General features: G+C 41.0%; 2 protein-coding genes across 2 annotated transcripts in view; both read left to right on the top strand.

The window, feature by feature from the left end:
• The window catches only part of LOC118232529, a 302,745-nt gene that overhangs the window by 43,232 nt on the left and 238,764 nt on the right, over positions 1-20,749 (top strand). The window lies entirely within an intron of this gene.
• LOC118227255 (myelin-associated glycoprotein-like) lies at positions 18,791-20,330 on the top strand. The gene is made up of 3 exons (XM_035417476.1): positions 18,791-18,913; positions 19,482-19,835; positions 20,120-20,330. The coding sequence occupies exons 1-3, from the start codon at positions 18,868-18,870 to the stop codon at positions 20,254-20,256; spliced, it is 537 nt and encodes a 178-aa protein (XP_035273367.1). The 5' UTR covers positions 18,791-18,867; the 3' UTR covers positions 20,257-20,330.

Raw genomic sequence — 20,749 nt, 5'->3', positions numbered from 1 at the left:
CATGCTAAGAACCATCGGTGTTTGAGCTTTTCTCGCCACCATCTGAATTAAGGGACTTGAACACAACAAAAAACTTCATAGAAGGGGCACATTATTTTGTTGATAAAATTATGTTCTCAAATAAGAGTTTTTACACCAAAACTACCTGGCTGATGACTGCTATGTCCCCATCTGGTGGCCATGGTTGGGACTACATAAATGGCCACCATCTAAAAAACTACAATCCCCTGGAGTCTGTGTGCAGGTCAGCACACCTGAGCATAGACATGCATATTTAACTAGACTGGCTGGCACGCCTTAAGCTTGTGATGTCCCGGAAGTAAGCCCGTACTGCGCTTGTTGAGGGCAGAACATTGGAGCTCCCAATAAAGTGAATGGGGAATATTAGACTTTTGAAATCAAAATAATACATTCTCGATGGTATTCATATGGTACATTTCATATGGAAAGCAGATTGAAAAATATGCATTATGTAATAAAATACGCACATTTTAATAAATATTTTCCAAAGACTTCTGGACAAAAACAGCCATTGTTCCACAAACTGCAACACATAATGAAATTTATGATCACAAAAATGGACCGATGAGGTTTTCTTTGGTTGTTAAATCATCTTGGATGCATTTTTTTATGAAGAAGCTTTTTGAGTTAACTTTTTTCCAATCCTTTGACTAAATTAAAACTATACTTCTTTGAAACCCTGGTTTTGTGTACTTCTTCACAGCATTTACACTACCCATGCCTGACACCCTGACAACCAACCTCTCGCGCACGCACACACATACTGTACACACATTCATGAATACAGACACACACACACAGATGCACACACATACAAATACAAACGTATACACACACAAAAACTCACATTTTACATACACAAAATATTACATCAGAGATTCTGCACTATTTGGGAATGTTCGGAACATTGTATTTGAAAGAGTTTTTTGTGCCATTCATAAAATGTGAAATGTGATAATACTCTGCACCAATAATAATCTGTCACCGGCACACAAACATCTCTCTCTAGCGATTATTGGTTCTCCACACTGGACTTTATCTATGAGAAGCAAACAGGCACCCTTGCGAGGAGCCATACTGTCATGTACGCTGTTCCTGTCAAATGGCTGCAGCGAAGTGTGAGCTTGGCTAGTATTTGGATGAGGGTCCTCCGGGGAAAACTAGAGGCTCATTTCCATCACATATTCTGTGCGTCCTTGCCTGACCCGGAACCCGATCATGGCCCGCCATGTTTAAGGACATTAGAGTCCCTTAAGTGCTCGTGGAAGGAGCCAGCAGCAGGAGCTAAGAAGCTCCCAAAGGATGTTTGAGCAAGGGAACATGGGTGCCTCCTTTGCGGAAGTTTCGGAAATGGGTGACGTATAAATGATTGACCTTTGGATCCACCTCCCCCTGTCTGCCACATCTGCAATTGAGGTGGCTTCAAACTGACGATCCATTTGCCTATTGCATGATTTCTCGATTCCTCCATCCGTACATCCTTGCCTTGGATCTTTTCCTCGTGTCCTCCAATGGGTGGAGCAAAATAACAAGGAAAGGATGTGAGGAAAGGATGCAAGGAGGTAAAAATATGCGATTGGAATGAACCCTAAGTTGCTGCTGGAAGTGGTGTTGGTGGGCTAGTGGGGGGGGTCATTCTCTTTAAACCCCAGTGCTGTGATGGGGACACTGTGCTGTAGGAGACGCCATCTTTCAGATAGGTCATTAAACCAAGCTCCGGACTCACTGCGGTCATTAAAGATCCCATGACACTTATACCAAAGAGTAGGGGATTCCCTGGTGTCCTGGCCACATTCTCAACCTGGCTTCCCCACCTGCCGCCTAATCAACCACAGTTTAGTTGGCAAAAATAAATAAAAATTGTTCTCCCTCTCTGTTCCGTTATCACTGTAAAAAAAAAAGTGCTTTGAATTTCAGGGAACAAGCTGTTACGGTTGCTATTCAAGCACCCACAAACATAACGAAGCCGACACCAAGGTTTCCCAAAAATAACCAATAACTTTATTTTACCACACATACAAAATAACAAAATAGCTGCAAAACATACGATAAAATCAAGACATGGCCGTGGTCGAGAGGAGAGGAGAAAAAGCCCCCTCCCTGAGAAGCTGATTACTCACAACATCAGGATACCTCGACGGCGAAGATAAACTTTTATTCCCCTCGCTAAGCACCCCCAGAAAGCTCCCCCGAGCCCCCACTTGTCACAAACCGGGTCGCACGGCCGTGACACAACAGGGAGACGCACACGACCAAGCCAATTAACAAACAATTTATTAAAAGAAAAAGTGTTGCTGATTACACTCTGCCACGCCCATCTCCAGGGCCCAGGTGTTGCCAGTGTTGCTGATTACACTCTGCCACACCCATCTCCAGGGCCCAGAGCCTGATTTCTTTCCTCCACCGGTAAAGACTTACGCTCTCTGGTGCCACCATGTATTCAAAAAGGAAGTGACAGGGCAAAACTGTGTGGGCCAGTGATATCACTTTTGGGAATAACTATGTGAATATCCGTGTTGAAATATTAAAAAGTATAAGATAGCACTTTAGACACTATTAAAATGAGACTTTAAAAAAGCAACGAAAAAATAAGAAATATGAGTTTATTTATCTTTCTGTGCAATGTAGTATATGTAAAACATGTTTTCAACAAACAAAAATGCCAGGTTACTCACATATACAAAGCACTGTCTGTAAGTCATTACTTCAAATCTAGGCCAGCCATTAAATGTATTGATATCAAAATTGTGCTAAGTTACATGAAACAATATTGGCTATCTCAGACAAATTAAACAAGCTGTATTCCAAAGCAATGCTACCCAATGTTTCCTAAATTATTAAGTTATGAAACATTATGCGCTTCTGTCCTTCCCAGGGGTCACCTGGCATGTGACACACAATTCCTCGTATTTCTTTGTTTGAATTGATCTTTTTTTTTTGTCATCAAAAAAAAGAAAGAAAAAAAAAACGCTCTCATGCCATAGCCTGTGGGATAAAGAACTATTGTCTGTTGGTAGTGAAACAGCTGACCACGATAATATGGAAAACAATAAACATATTTACCCAGCAATGGACTGGACCGGTTGGTGTTGTTTTTCTGGTAATACTGGACTCTTTAGCATTTTATTTTATTTTAACCTTTATTTACCCAGGGTAGGTTCGCTGAGCACGGATGCTCTTTTGCAGGAACGCCCTGCTTCACACTCATACACATTCACACCTGGGAGCTGCCCAGTACAACCACAATCCTCTATTGTTGGCCACTGAGCAGCTCCACTAAATTATTCCACATAACTATTTTGAGTGACTTGAAAGAACTGAGGAAATATTGAGTAGCATTGCTTTGGAATACATCGTATTTAATTTCGGTCAGGCAAGATAGCCTATATTGTTTGTAGTACCGTAACTTGGCGTCATTTTGATATCAAAACTTTTAATGGCAGGTCTGGATTTTGGCAGTCTGAATGAATGAGTTATAGACGGTGTATGTCTTGTATGTGTGAGTAACCTGGCATTTTTGTACGTTGAAAACATGTCTTTTTAGGAGATAGTATTTTCCAAGAAATTACGAAATATCCTTGAACACGTTTCGTTAGGTGCAGCGTATTTGTCTGCTAACAGAGTGAATGCGTAAGTGAATGCGATGCTAAGAATATTTTCTGTTGCGCTGACCTATAAAACGCTATTCCAAAAGCAGAATTACACGTTATACGTTGTTAGAAAGCGTATACTCTCGCCTACTGAATAAATTAATTGTCTATCAACAGGTGTGGTATTACGCACAGCTATTTTGGAAGATACCCAGGCATCACAAATGTGACTATATTTCCCAAACGGATTGTCCAAGACAATATATGAACACACAGTCTCAAAAGGGACATCTCTACACGTAAAACCAACAGTAAGGATGTATATTTATTCAATATTTAGTCCCAGATGTTGACTGTAGAATGACATGGTATCATTTAAAAAACCTTTTCTCGTTTATTTCGTTATTCAGTGAGCAGCGTTTTCACTGCTGTATAGGCATATCTTAGGGCTATTGTCGGGTTTATCTTGTTGCTATGACGGAATATGATTTTTTAGTGGTGAAAGAATATTTTTAGGAATGCCAAGATAGACAATATTGTCCATTATGTCAAGGGTGGGGGTGTTCTGTAGATGAGACTGCAGGGAGGGGGGTGCGTGTTAAATGAACGACCGGAGCGACAATGGTGGGGCTGCGAAACTCCGTTTTCGGCACAGTTGTCATGCATCATCTACTAATGAAACTGAAACAACGCGTTTCTGTTTTTATCTCACACTTTGGTTGCAGTAGCACCGAATGTTTGAGTTTAATCACTAGGGGATGTGCGCTAAGAGGTTAAAATAAAAAAATAAAATAAAATGCTAATGAGTCCAGTATTACCAGAAAAAACACACCCAGCTGATTGATCCGCCTTCTTTACTCTCAGCATTTCAAACAACACCAACCGGTCCAGTCAGTTCATTGCTGGGTAAATATGTTTATTCTTTTCCATATTACATGTACAGCAGCAGTGCTGTCCTTGAGCCAGCATCGGGCTGGAAGTCACGCAGTCTCCACCTGTGCTACACCAACCCCGACACTGGAGAGAAACAAACCCAGCTGATGAATCCCCTTTCATACTCCATTTCAATCAACACCAACGGGTCCAGGCAATTCATTGCTGGGTAAATGTGTTTATTCTTTTCCATATTATCCTGGTCAGCTGTTTCACTACCAACAGGCAATAGTTCTTTATCCTACAGACTATGGCATGGATGGTAAATGGACTGCATTTATATAGCACTTTTATCCAAAGCGCTTTACAATTGATGCCTCTCATTCACCAGAGCAGTTAGAGGTTAGGGGTTAGGTGTCTTGCTCAAGGACACTTCGACATGCCCAGGGCGAGGTTTGAACCGGCAATCCTCCGACTGCCAGACAATCGGTCTTACCTCCTGAGCTATATCGCCCCCTCATGGCATGGCATGAGAGGGTAAACAACAACATAAAAAAGAAACCCCACTTTCTAACATTTATACACAAAATAAGACAGGGATTTCAAAATAAAAGCCCTAACAAACTTATAAATCATATATCTGACTAATTACAAACCAGGAAAAAAAAATCTTGCTAAATGGCTCCTACACTGCTCCTACTCTGCCTCCCCATCCTCATCCTCACCCCCATCCTCCTCCCCATCCTCACCCCCCCCCACCCCCATACCCCTCCCCATCATCACCCACATTCTCACCCCCATCCCCATTCTCACCCTCCTCCCCATCCCCAATCCCATCCTAATCCCTAACCTCATCCTCACCCCCCTTCTCACCCCCATCCTCACCCCCCTTCTCATCCCCCTCCCCACCCCCATCCCCATCCCCATCCCCCTCCTCATCCCCATCCTCATCCTCACCCCCCTCCCCATCCGCATCTTCAGCCCCTCGGCCTGCAGCCTCATCACTGGCATCCTGGCCCTGTGTCTCCACGGACCGAGGGGAGGGCTCTACTGAGGCATCATTCCTGTCTTCCAGAAAAATATAATGGAGCTGGAAGACATGAATGGAGATGGGGAGGGGGAAGTGGTGTAAGATTTTTGTTTAATAAATCATGTAAAATTGACAGCCTTGGACTCCGTGGATGATTTCTGTAATGTACATCAAAGCACCTACTCCCACACCTGTAGTGTATGGAAGAAATTAATGTTACAAAAGAACACATCAAATGTAACGGATGTATCAGTATATATATATATATATATCAGTCAATTTATCAATCAATATATTTGACTTTTTCAACAGTGAACTAAATATTTCATTTCATTTATTTGCCTTTAGTTTTATAATTTTGAGTTCACATCTCAAAAATTTAACTTCCCAAAATTCCAATTAAAAAAAAAAACTAGAAATTCATGTTCCATGAATAAAAATAAATAAATAAATAGTTTTTTTTTTTTTTTAAGTTGAATTTGTGGGCAGGCAATACAGCCCTAATAGTATTTCAGGCAAAGTGTTGCACAGTTTAAGCCTGCAGTGAGATCTTTTGGGAAACTCAACAGGCTTTGTGGATCGATAGGATCTGCATTACCTGCTGGAACCCTGCACGTTTTCAGTCTTGGGTCTGGTGGTAGAGCCAGTTTTCAGTCTTTGCATAAGTTTACCTGCACTGCCAGGGAGGTGTGGTTTTCAGCCTTGCTCAGGGACACTTTGACACGCCCAGGGCGGGGATTGAACCGGCAACCCTCTGACTGCCTGACAACCGCTCTTACCTCCTGAGCTATGTCGCCCCAATTATTATTATATTATATAATATAATCAATATGCACACTTCATACTTACATATTTGCATACATACATACAGGCTTCCGTGTATGAGGTGTTAAGACAATCGGGTGGTCTAGGGACTCATGACTGAGCATAGCGTACCAGCCACAGAAAGTTGGACTCTGCCTTGATGTTCATGACTATGGCCTTCACTCCACACATCACAGAGATTTTGTCCATGTCGTCCTGAACCATGCAGCCTGAGTTTCCGCATGCGTCCCCCTGTGCAAAGTTGTAATTCAGGTCTGTGCGGTTTCTGTAGTCAGGATCCTCCTTCTGTTTCTGTCATTTCCAAAGGCGTATTTAATGCTCCGAAGGCCACTTTCATTTCTCCACCAGTTCAGACAGATGCTCTCTGGTGCCACCATGTGTTCAAAAAAAGAAGTGATGGAGATAGCCTGTCTCTTGCTGGTAAGGACAGGTGACTTTTGGCTTGGGAATAACAATAGGAAGCTCTGTGTCAAAAAAAAAGGTCAAAAAATGTGTTCTCGTAAATACTAATCTTGCAAGTGGCTAGTCAATGATGCTTATTATTTTTACTCACACACAAAATAATTACCAATGTTAGGAGCAGCATAAGCTATTTCAAATGATGCGAATTATCACTGATCAACTGTGTTCTAATTTATATTTCTGTTTCTGAGTTTCTGCTCACATGAAACTTCATCCTACCAAATGACAAGGTTTAAAAGTGTTCATAATTGCCAAGTTGTATGCATTGCTACATTTTCCAAAATGCAAATTTACTATTTCAATTTAATTAATTATAATTGTATTATGCTTATTCAAAATTCATATTAAAACAAATCAAGAACAAATATGCCTTTATCCCAGACAACTTCATTATCTCTCGAAAATATTTCTAGACCCCACACTCCTGCCAGACTTCCCTGTTCAGCGGCATCTGGGGACCTGGCACACCCCCACCCCCCGAAGGGACATTGCCCATATTCTGATGTAGACTGATGACTGGCTTCATCAGAATGCACCATGGTTCCCCTGACTGACTATATTACCTTTATTTTTCTCTTTCTTTCTTTAGATTTCCCTTTGAATCGTGGTATAACTAGTGTGGTGCCAGGAAGGTAATCGGGGAGCTGTCCACTAGAGGGCAGCACGGTGGCGCATTAGCTAACGACTGGGCCTAATTAAAAGACCTGATTGTATGCTCTGGGGAGGTGGGATTTTGGATTTTATGTATGGTCTTGCAGTGGGTGTTTGCTTTCTCTTTGGGATTTTGTATTTTTGCTGGCTTCTTGAGGAAGTTTTGGTTGCCTGGTTGGTTAGTCTGTGGATAAAGAACTACTTTCTGTAGGTAGTGTAACAACTGAAACATATTTACCTCAGCAATTAACTGCCTGGACTGGTTGGAGTGGTTTCACATGCTGAGTCAACCAAGAGAATGTAAAAAAGTTTCATAGAATTGAATAATCAGCTTTGTGTTGGGTGTGTTGTGTTTTTCTGGTTAAACTGTCATTTGGATTTTGATGCTTGGTGGAGCAGTCAGATACTTTGATTCATGATGACTGGCTGTTGTAGATTAACTTGATTTTACTTTCCTTCATTCAGAATGCCCACTATATTCAGTGAAGGTATTGGGACACAGGAGATTGATCTGGAAAAGAGGATCTGAAAGCAGCCCCAGTTCTTATCAGGGGAGACTGCAGCACCCAGGATCAGGAAGAATGGAGAGAACCAGGGGAGAGAGGAGAGAGCCAGCTGCTTCAGATCTGGAGCCATTTTCATTAAATATTAAATATTTTGGGAGATACCAGAGGAGAGACCCGCCTGCTTTAAATCTGAGGTTGTTTCCGTCAAAGGTTCAAGGTTTCTTTATTCGTATCCAGGGAAAAATTTCTTTTTCAGACAGGAGATACAGCATTCTACCGGTACAATGGACATCAGAGCAACACAAAACAGCAATACAACACAAAATTCAGCACAAGAAAATCGGTGAAAGTCATTTAAAAAGTCACGAAAACACATCATTGGGAGAAACCTATCAGAGGAGAAAGCCACCAGCTTCAAATATGGAGCCATTTTCTCGAAAATTTTGGAAGATCATCAAACAAGGTTTCTTTACTAGTGCACAAGGATAAGAAAAAAATTATTCAGCACTCAAGAGTTTAAAATACAAACAGGAAAGTGTCTTTTCTGCTGTTTTAGCACAGATTGGCATTGCACACACAGGTGCGGCAGTGCCCAAAAGCCGTTGCTGCTGCTGCTGCTGCTCCATTGACTATATAGTTTACACAGTACCGTCTTCCTATTTTTCTTCTCTATCTGAGTTTCCGACAGAAAGAGGAGGGCAAAGAATCCGGAATTTTACAATGTGTGAAGCTGCATAATTCCCAGTCTGTGCACCTCTAGGAGTAAAACCCTTGACTTGGACAGATTGTTGTTAAATGTGAGTGAGTGTATCAGACTTTAGTCGTCTTAAAGTCATCTAGTGTATGGGAGGCATAATCTACAAGTCTTTGGACTGCGGGTGAAAGCTGGAATACCCAGAGGAAGGCCACATGGACCCAAGGAGAACATGCAGGCTCCACACGGAGAGGCTCCGCCTGGGATTCGGACCTGGGACCTTTGTGACGCCCCACTGCCCCACCACATCTGACGTTCCATTTGGTCTGAAGTCAATGACGCTGTCCTCCTCCCAAAATTACACACCGCACAGGATGAAGCCTGAACACATGCTGGAGTACAGGTCTGAAAATTAAACTTAACACTTTCACTTTTTGGCTCGCTCCAGATTTCTGAATCCCTGAAATTTGGTGTTTGTTTGAAACAAAGATCTAAGATTCACCGGAATGTGTGCTTCCGTTGCGATGTACAACGCATGCGCTCACAAGGGAAGCTTCGAGAACAGGGGAAGCTTCGAGAACAGGGGAAGGTTTGAGAAATGTGCATGTCAACGCATGCGCTAACCCACAATAAGTAGCAGACAAGTGAAGCACGGCCATTTTGTACCCGGACGCCTGCCACACATTAGCAATGGTGAACAGGTGAGTCTCACAAATTTTTATTATTGTAAACACTGTTTGACTTTTATGTGTGGCTAAGAAAATGTATCACCATTCTATATCAGTGATTCTTAAATTTTGGGTCAGTAGTGTATGAGGTGGGGCCCAGAATTAGCCTGTAGTCCACTAGGATATGCTTGTATGTGATGGGGATGATTCCCTGAAATGTATTAAAATAACTTTGGTCCTGATATTAAAGAGTATTTCTAACTTGCGTACCAATATTTTAAAAGTTTAAGAATCAGTTGCCTATATTATTGTAAATGTGTTGAGGATTGTAGCTGTGAGGAGAATTAATGCAGCACTTTTACAGATCGCAAAGGCCTACAAGCTGTTACTTTTGTGTCCAGTTTTAGGCATAGCATATTGGTGTAATGGGTGTGTTGTTATTCTGGATTTAACAGAAAGCTAATGTACATACTTAATGTGCCTAGGAGTTTGAGCCCCCCCAAAAAAAAATGGAAAAAGAAAATGCTGTGTTATCCACCAAGATGCATTTCTATGCTACGGAGCCATGTTAGCTAGCTTGAATGCCCGCCCGATTTATGCCTGTGTAGCTAAGAGTTACTGCAGCGTGTGGATGTGGAAGTGAAGACACTTAGGCTCCAGAAACTATGTCCCTAAGAGGCAGGTCTTCAGATGCCGAGACATCTGTGTAATATCCTGTTCGACAGTGAATTGTCGAATAAACAAAACTAGTAGTCACGTTCAGCACACTCGTGCAACCATTTTGTTTTACTTCCATTCCACACTGTGGCGCACTTGATTGCGTCATCCACATAAGCTCCTAGACTCAGTGCAACATAGGATATTACAATCTGTACCTTTACATTTAATGTGAATGGGAACAAACACATTTACAGAACTGGTACGAACTTGTAAGACTTGTAATGAATGCCAGAACATATCCAGGTTGTTGCCACAACCTTGTGATTTCACTAGACTAATTGTGCTAACTATGTGCTGATTTTCTCTTGTATAACAGAAACATGCTCGTTTGGGGATTTCTCCTGGTGATTCATTTTCAGAGCATCGGTAATGTTTGATTTCATCTTTAAGTAATATTCAGTGGCTGGAGTTATATTGAAACCATATAGGAACATTTTCTCATTTCAGTCAGATGAAATGTTTTCTTCAATTTTTAATCCGTTCTCAGATTCAGTGTAAAAGAAGCTTGATGTTTGACTAGACAAGACCAGGTGGTCCAGGAGTATGTCACCCCCAAAGTAAAAATGAATTTTAAGCCTATGCTGTTGATTCTGTTATTTCCATTTACACCATAACATCTGATATAATTGTGGTATACAGTCATCTCTAAAACGAACATGAAAGGCTGTATAAAATAATACAGGCTGCATGTGAGCTACATTTAATGCTCAAAAACATGAGAAAGAAAATCTTTCATTCAAATAAAATGGCTGAGAACATTTTCGTAACAATAATTTGTGTGTGTTTGTTTGTGTGTGTACACATATTTTTCCTCTATTTCAGGAGCAACGCCTGAGATCTGTAAAAAGGAATGGCTGTGTGATGCTCCTGAATGTTTTGAAATGAGGAGGTCATCAGAACCAGCTTGCACCTCCACCAATCACACAGATCTCTGCAGAATTGACAGCAGCTGCATTGAGTATAATTGTGATGCAGATTTAACCTGCCAATGCAAAGGAAGTCCAGTTAAATTGGCAGGTAAGATATCAATCTGATACCAGCCTTACTTCCATTCTGTTGGGCTTAGAGGCTGTATCATTTCTGTTCTTTCCACTGGAACTCCTCTGTTAAGGGGTGCTGGTAATCAGATGGTAATCATTCCCAATTTACGCAACATAATATCCTGTTTTTTCTCTTTTTTTCCCAGACTTACCTGAATGCCCTGTAAAAGAAGAGAGTAAGTGAAGATATTATACAATCACCAAGATGATAGACTGATCCACTGCACACATCCACACAATAACATAAAATAATATGCAACACTTTTACTATTATACTAATTTAAGGTAAAATGTTTCAACACGTCATTTCTGTTTTTTGAATAAAACAAATTACACTTTGTCTAAAGATCTGAAACCATTCAGTGTGACAAATATGCAATAATTGAGGAAATCAGGAAGGGGGAAATACTTTTTCAAGACACTGCACCTGTAGATTTTAATATCATGACCCAGTGCAGCACTTTCATATTATCCAATTCTGAAAAAAAAAAAAACTTGAAATGTCTTTTTAATGCTTATAAATATGCCTCCCTTTTTTGCTGTATCTAACTGAAATTACATTGTTCAGGATTCAGTAATGGCTCATGGCAGTTTGGTCGTGCTGCCGGCACTGCTGCTGCTGCTGCTGTTGTTGGACTTGCTGTCATTGCTGCTGCCGCCATGACAATGGAATGCTCCATCAGGTAGCCCATTCAAAAGTTGTGGTGGACAATTACATTTTTGCAGGGCTGGTGTGTGTGCAGGTTTTCATTGTTACCAATTACGAATAATTTGTCTTGAAATATATGATGTTATTGTTACGTCCCCTACCTCCACCTGCACTACTCAGGCAAGCAGAATCAGGGGATTTGCAGCAATGCACAATTTAGATATTTTGAATAGATTTGGGGACACTTAGTGATACCCGGGTAGGCTGCATACAGTTAGCTTAACAGATCTTTAGTGGTTCTGCATATCTCCCTCAGAATTTTCACACTCGTGGTCAGGGAGAGTTTGATCCAGGACATGTATACGTGCTGTACATCAGCACTGATGTTGCTTGTTGTTTTTAGGAAAAACAGAGGCAGCCTGTGTTCTGGATGTAGAAGGAAGGACACTGAGAGGGTAAGTCTGAGCCATGTGTTACATGAGCATGAACAAACAGACACATACACATACATCACACACGCACACACACAGGCACACATACACTACACACACACACACACACACACAGGCACACATACACCACACACGCACACACACAGGCACACATACACTACACACACACACACACACACACAGGCACACACCATATGCACACACACACACACACACACATACACTACACGCACACACACACACCACAAACATGCACACATGCACCACACACCACACACAGATACACAAACACACACACTCACACAGACAAACATGCCCATATGCATATGCACACACACCACACACACACTTACACGTGCACACATGCACACACACCACACACGCAAGAATGCACACACATACGGTCACCACAAGCAAATACACACACAGAAAAACACCACAAACACACACATACACCACACACACCACACACAGACACACAAACACACACACTCACACACACATACATGCCCATATGCAAATGCACACACACCGCACAAACACACACTTACACGTGCACACATGCACACACATCACACACGCAAGAATGCACACACATACGCTCACCACAAACAAATACACACACAGACAAATAAACACCACAAACACACACAGACACATACACTACACACACACACACACACACACACATGTGAATACACATACACCACACACACTAACATGCACACATGCCCATACGCGCATACATACACACCACACACACACACACACACACACACACATACGCGCACATGCACACACACACCACATACACTTACACATACACACATGCACAATGCTCAATGATGAGTTTGGTGTAAAATGCACAAAAGTACTCAAGTGATCATCTGTCACTTTTTTAATGATGACTATTAGAAGAAAGGTTATGTGACACTCACGTATAAGAAGGGAAACAATGCTGATCCAGGTAACTACAGGCCAGTCAGTTTAACATGCATGACATGTATACTGCAATCTATCATTAAGGACAAGCCAGAATTACTCCTTCATTTTTTTAAGATGTTAAAAATAGCATCCTAAGGGATAGCCAACATGATTTTTGCAAGGGAGATTTATGTCTGATAAATCTCTGGGACTTCTCTGAGGAAGCTAGAGAAAGTGTTTTGATTCAAACTAGGATTATTTACAGTATTTGCGCTTCCAAAAAGCTTTTGATAAAATATAACGACAGGCTCATTGTCAAAGTGAGGTCAGTAGGAATTAAAGGAGTTATTTCAAAGTGGATCAGAATTGACTCCAGAGTGGTACATAAAGAGCAATGATAGCACAGGACCGTAGAATCTGGAGTCCAAAAGGATTAGTGCTGGGAATTCTGCTTTTCCTTATTTACAGAAATGATTTTGATTGAGACAGTGATGGGGGGTCTTAAGGCAGGATTGTTTTATAGAGTAACAAAATGAGAATGTGTTCATTTAGAAAAAAAGATTAAGGAGTGGTACTTGACACAAGCTTATCAGGATCAAGGAATTGTGCTGATCTGTAAAAATGACCAACATGATGCTGGGATATGTACAGTGCTTAATTTGTGAGCCAGAATTTGTCAGGACTGAACAAATTCTAACTTGCACACCCTGGCAACCACCCAGCAGGGGGACCCAGAGCTGGGAGAGACAGGCCCACAGACACCGCCCCTGGCAGAGGGCCAAGTGGAAGTGGAGCTGGATGACATGAATGATGCCTCGATCAAGAACTCCCCCCGGCCCGTGGAGACACAGGGCCAGGATGCCTCTGATGGGGCCGCAGGCCGAGGGGCCGGCGTGGTCCATTCACAGGTGGCACCGAAGAACAAAACCAAGAAGGGGAAGGGCGAGGATGGGGAGGGGCATGGGGAAGGGCCCCCCCGTGTTCTGCATCCAGAGGAGGAGCCATTGGTCACAGGGGAAATGGAGGGAAACCCAGAATGTGAGTAATCCACCATCATCTTTATTCCTTCTTGCCTCCAGCTGGTACGGGAGGTACCGCCCACAGAATTTGAACTCGTCTCCAATTCAGAATGCATTCAAACCTTTAGGACAAACACACCCAATGTTCGAACTCAGAGAATCTAGGGTATTCTTCTGAAGCTAACAACACCCCCTTTCTCCTTGTCAGCTGTTCTTTAAGCTCAGGGCAATAAATACAAAAGGAGCCTTCTCTACGCCTGTTCACTCATTACACTCTAAACCACATCATGAGCTTATTTTTAATATTTTACACAGCTGACTGGATTTTGGTTTAAGACCTCCCCAGAGCTCCTATCAATGTGCACGGCACTGGGATTACACTTTTGCACAGAGGAAAGGAGAGCCCCCTACTGGCCGACCAACACATCATCCAGCAGTGCCTTAGTTTTCCCAGGAGGTCTCCCATCTGAGTATTAACTGAGCTGATATCTGCTTCCATCAGCAGGATAATATGAGAAAGGTACAGGGCGTTATGACTATTGGCTATACCAGCTTCAAAGCTGATATTATGCTTTGTGCGCTTTATGCTGCATTATTATTATTTTTAAACCTCAATGAGAGTCTTGTATGCTGTGTCTATGACCGACCTATTTTTATAAACCATTGAACCATAACCGCAACCATCATGCAATACACCTAGGAAAGTGTTTACAGAAAAAATTGCTTGACAGATGGAGTGCATTTCTTGAACTGACTTGTACTTACAGTATGGGCCTATACAGTACAGCATATTTCCAAATTGTTAATTTAGTGTTGATTAATTATCTAAAATATTTTCAGAATATTTTCTGAATTTCACAAAACAATACATTTGTGATGTGGAGCCATATTGTCTTTGAAATAATGTATTTATGCTGTAACTGCAGGAAGAAAATGGGAACTTCACCGGATTGGATTAACTTGCCGTGAGACGTGATGAACATGTTGTGCACTGAGGCCTCCTGTACTTCTATGAGCATCGCTGCTGATTCCAGCATCTATGAACATCCCTAGCTCAGTGATTTAATTGCGTTGATGTTGTCATAAAATTGTCCTTTTGTATTCTGTCTTTATGTGAACCCTGGCTGCAAAACAAATTCTCCCTAGTGGGACAATAAAGATAACCTTGAACCTTGATAACCGAATGAGCCATCCAGTAGCTGAGGACATCCTTTTAAAATGAACTCAATGCTGATAAAATATACATATGTTGTGTAGTTTTTCCAGTGAATTATTCATTTTGATTCCATTAGCAGTTTTGTTCAACTGAAAACTCAGTTCTAATGTTCATGGATGTAGCCAGTCAGCTGACATCAGCTGTGATAGAGACAGACATGATTATTCAAATAATAATAATTATTATGCATCGAGTAAAATATCATTAAAATTAGTTCAGTTCCTGGTTGTAGCCTTCAGAGCAGCATGTTCAATAGGATTCAGGTCGCGTGAGTGACTAGCCAAGAACATTCCACGTTTTGGCCCTGAAAATATCTTTCATTTGTAAGGCCCTGCAGGGAGCTGTAGTGGAAGGCCGGTATTTTCCATTCCGGTGGCTTCACCCCCTTCCAATTGCCAGCTCCGCCCCCTTGTTAAACCCACCTGAAAACCATTCTGCCTAATGAAGCTCAGTATAAGTAGGAGCCCATACAGCTGTGAAGGTGTGGGAGTTTGCTTTGCAAAAAACACTGTGTGAGTGCTACAGATATCGTGTTGGAACCTGTGAATGACCTGTTTCCTGTCTGAGTGCCCGATTACCTTTTGACCTATTTTCTGTGTGAGGAACTGAAATGTGTACTGAACTGTGCTTGTTTTTTGACCACTCTTTTGTCTTAAATTAAGACAAAAAAATTAAAGTTGACAATTTGCACTTTGACCTCTCATTCATTATTTACTGCATCATTTAAACTCCAATGTTCTGGAGTAAAGAACCAAAGTAACAAAAATTGCATCACTGTCCAAATACTTATGGGCCGCACTGTAAACACGCACATATTTTGGTTAATCTGTAACAACGCGGTGTCAAAATAACAAAGGAACCACAATACATACATACAAAAAAAAAAAATTCTAAACATTGCCCAGCATTGGGTGTTTCAGGATATTCCTACTAATGTACCATGACAGAGAAAAAGTCGAAGTTCAGGAGCTGTTTCAGACACCAGTGGAAAGGTTTCATGTAGGCACACACGAGCACTTCCTCTGTTGTGTTCAACTATACTTGTGCTCTGCAGGCTGAGTGTCAGTGTGCAGTAGAGAGACAGACTGGATATTCTTCTGTTCTACAGTAAGTACATTTCCACCTGTGTAGCGCTTGGCTCAGTCAAACTACTGATTATCTTTAGACTGCCACTATGATTAGCATATAATTAAAAATAACTACTCTGAAGCTCATATATAGTGTCAATAATGGAAATGTTTTATGATCATTTCTTCCCTGGATACTTTGTGGCTGTCAGGGATTTTGTTTTTTGAATGAAGAATATGTTTTGAGAAATTGAGATTCAGGTAGTATAACGTGTATTTCTGTATTGATGCATATGACAGTCAATATCATGGCAACGTCATGTTAATAATGGCTCATTGTTCAATTATAGTGCTTACATTTCACTGAAGATGGATGGTAATTTTTAAAAGCCTTTTTTTTGCATTTTTATCCATAGTCTATTTTAAAGTATTTGCTTTGATGTTATTTAGAAGTACTGAGTTGCTATGGTTGTATATATAAAACAAATGAGATAAAATCAAGCCTGTACTTTCATGAACATGTAGGGAAAGCTTTCTCGTTAATAAAAAAGACCTTGGTTCGTAGATATAAATGATCAATTAAAACATTACAGCCATATGAAATGGAGTTGCAAGGACTTTGTGCTTGATCACATATTCTAGTCAACAATGAAATAATACAAAACCATTTCTTAACAAATGTCTTGCCAATATATACGCATACAGTATAATCTGTTGATAAATTCAAAATCGTTTGATGCTTTGTACCATTTAAACGATAAAACGCCATTCCTAATAGTAACTGTTTGGTGGGGCCCCAGTGTTGGTACCAAAAAGCCACACTTGCAAACAGCTTCAGGAAACGAGCCATACAGGAAGTGCACTCTAGACCGATGAGGTCTGGTGCTTTAGCCATAAGGGAGGTGCTGTAAAAAGACATTCCATGGGTTTGATTGATCGGATTGTTCATAGATATATCTGCAATGCAAATCACTTTAGATTACATATTATCACAGCCAATGATTTTGGCTGCTGCTCTGTTCCCGTTCTGAATTTCTACAGTACCTTCATCATGACTGCACCTTTACATCATGAGAACATGAGTACATTCAGCCTGATCACCCAACAGGAAGTCAACGTAGAACGTTTGGTCCTCCAAAATGACTAGACTAGTGACAGCGGTGGTGTTGTTGAGCGAATTTGACCACAGAAATAAAAAATAAAAAAGGAAAAAGAGAAATTAAGATTTCCGTGCACCCCATTCCCCCCACTCTAAATCCCTTCTCCTCGACTTGTTTTGTTTGAATAATTTAGCCATTTATTTCATTGTATTTATGCCAAGCAGGTTATAGTTTTATTGCATAAAATATAAAAACAAAAAGCAAAACAAAGTCTAATGACACATCTGACAGACCTCAAACCCAGGGTTCTGGCAGAAGAGGATGTCGCGCTGACCACAGCGCTGAACTAGCACAGCGGTTATACCGCCACTCTAGTGTATGAGCCTGTTCTCCCATCAGCACGGAAACACAGTACGCTTATGGTCGAAATGACCTTGTGTGCTACATAGGCAATCATGTGGGTATATTCATGTATTCCTGTGTACAGAATGTTGACAGTACTAATGGACTGCACACTTACCCACAATACAGTGCCCTGGAATACTGAAAATCGGACTCCAGTGTCTCACATGCTGCATCAGAGTTTTCACTGAACTGATTTTCACTGACACAAAAAGACTGCATGTAGGCAAATAAAGAAAGCATTTGCTGCTGTCCATTCATTCTGTAAATAATGTGTAGTTATGCTAGTTAGGTTATTGCAGGCCTTCCTTACATGCACAAAGTGTATTTACTTCATGGGCAGTGTGTTCAAATAGCTTTCCAAAATTGAATGTAATTGCATTTTATTTACAAAATTAAAAGGCAATTACACAGGATTAACAGGATTTAAGCAGAATAAACCATCTGTCATTTTCATACAGTGAACTTCTTGTGTGTTCTGATAAAGTCGTAGACACTCAGTGGAGTGTTGACATGTCCAGTGTGTAAGGGCTGAATGACTGTGGCCGTGTTGTCTTTATTTCTTGAGCTCATGAGTTCCTTTCTTTGGCTCTGTCAGGACACTCATTCACAACACATAACAGCCTATTTCATGTGGTTTCATTGATTTCTTGGATATACCTGGGGCCCAGAGGAGCTGGACTACAGACAACACCACATGTGAACCAATTCCTGAACAAATATAATTGTTTTATTTAAATATGCATTCTAAACTCTTCTGCAGTCTTTTGTCCATCAATTATTCTCTGTTTTGAGCATTGAGGTTTATTAAAGAATTATGTTTATGGCAAGATGTGTGATGTAGGGCAGCCTACAAAACATACAAATTATTAATAAAAACACCTGAGATAAACTTGTGTAATATTCCCCAGGGTGTAAGTGCTGTTTCCTAACTTCAGTTCCTCTGCTCCTCAGAGACATGATTGAAGCAGAGAGGTTCATCCTCATTGGCTGCCTGCTGCAAGGTGGGTCATTAAAGGGGTGGGGTCTAACTCTACACTGTATAAATGTACAGCGATCCAAAAGGTTTACTGTATTTCAAGACAGGTGAAAAATTAAAGGAAAAACTTGAACAAATGAGTGGAGAAACATAATGAATGCAGATGCTTTCCTACAGGTGTGCTGCATGATACAATTACGCAATTATCAGCCTATCATGCTCTGTGGCATGTATAAAATTGATGAGCAGGCCAAGTAGACCTTGATTTTAGATCATGATAGAAAGCGGAAAAGATCAAAGTGAAGTGAAAGAGGGTTCATTATTGCAGCACGGATGGCAGGAGCATTAGTCACAAAGACTGCTCAACTGGCTAGTGTTTCAATAGGTACAGGAACTAAAATGACATCTGCCTTTAAATCTATGAGAAAGACATCTGTAAATAGGATCAGAAATTGTGGTCAAAAGCGAATGTCAATGCAGGACGTGATCAGACTGTGTCAGCAAGAACAGTCCATCCACACACAAATATTCTGTATTAAATGTTGTCCCCATATAGCTGCTGTATTCATAGTGTTGTGTTGTGTGTGTTGCAGGTGCCCTGGGGAGAAAGTTTGAAGTCTGGATGCCTCAGAGTATAGAAGCTCTAAGCGGATCCTGTGTGCTGATTCCCTGCAGATTTGATATAGACTATAAATATGACAATGACCTGACAGCTAAGGCTATAGGTTTCTGGAGAAAAAGATTACCCTATGGAAAAATTGTTTTTAATTCCAGCAGACCTGACAAAAAAATTAAAGGAACATTAATTGGAAAACTGGAGGAGAAGAACTGCACCACAATCCTGAATCGCTTCCTTTTGTCTCACACTGATACTTATTTCTTCAGATTGGAATCCCAGACTCCTCTCATGTATGTTTTTCCTACAGGTGTCAAAATTAACGTACAAGGTACTGAATTTGCTGTTATGCCTTTTTTTTTACTGTGTGCCATTGTGTTTATGCTGGGGCCATACGTTTTTAAAATTAGGTGGAGGAGATAGAAATGCAGTCTTATATCAGAAATACACCTTGGATGCAGAAAAATAAAGAATGTCAAAAGAAATGACTTGTTAGTACATTACACATTGTAAATACTGTATGTTAGTCAGACTGTTAATGTGGTGATTAGTTTGCGTTGACTCTCCAATCCTGAGACAGACAGTAACCCGTCCTCATGTCTCCATGTCTCCTAGACTCTCCACCCAAACCCAAGATAACCCCAGAGAGGGTGGAGGTGATGGAGGGGACCTCTGTGAGTTTGAGCTGCTTCTGCTGTAGCCCCCTGTCCCAAACTCCCCCCAAATCTGACATGGACCCCCAGGCTGAGTGACAGTATGGATCACCTGCAAGAGAATGAGGATCGAACCAAATCGGTGTCTTCTGTTCTGACCTTCACTGCTTCCCACCTCCATGATGGGCAGGAGATCACCTGCAGGGCACTTTACACACTGCAACAAGGAGAAACTCAGAAGACATCTGAGGCCAGTCTGACTCTCAGTGTTCTATGTAAGAAAGCTGGATTTGAGTTTTCCTTAAGAATAAGTCCATGAGACAACTGATTTTACATCTTTCCATCCAGCCAGCAGTGGCTTTCATTGTTACAGTACACTATAAATGTGAAAATGTGTTTCATTTTATTTTAATTAGTTTTACATTTTATTTTAATTTTAAAAATAGCACAATTGGTACAGATGCTTTAAAATATACAGAAACAAGTTCAAAGTAAATTTTACAAGTAATATATTTTCATATCTCCTAGATCCCCCCTGAGACCACCCCAAAAAAAATCTGTTTTCCATCTTTAATGGCTAGTTTTGATTGCG

This window comes from Anguilla anguilla, chromosome 1 (assembly GCF_013347855.1).
Source record: "Anguilla anguilla isolate fAngAng1 chromosome 1, fAngAng1.pri, whole genome shotgun sequence".
Classification (NCBI taxonomy): Eukaryota; Metazoa; Chordata; class Actinopteri; order Anguilliformes; family Anguillidae; genus Anguilla; species Anguilla anguilla.
The sequence above is the reverse complement of the archived record's forward strand: the minus strand, read 5'-3'. Positions and strand labels throughout refer to the sequence as shown.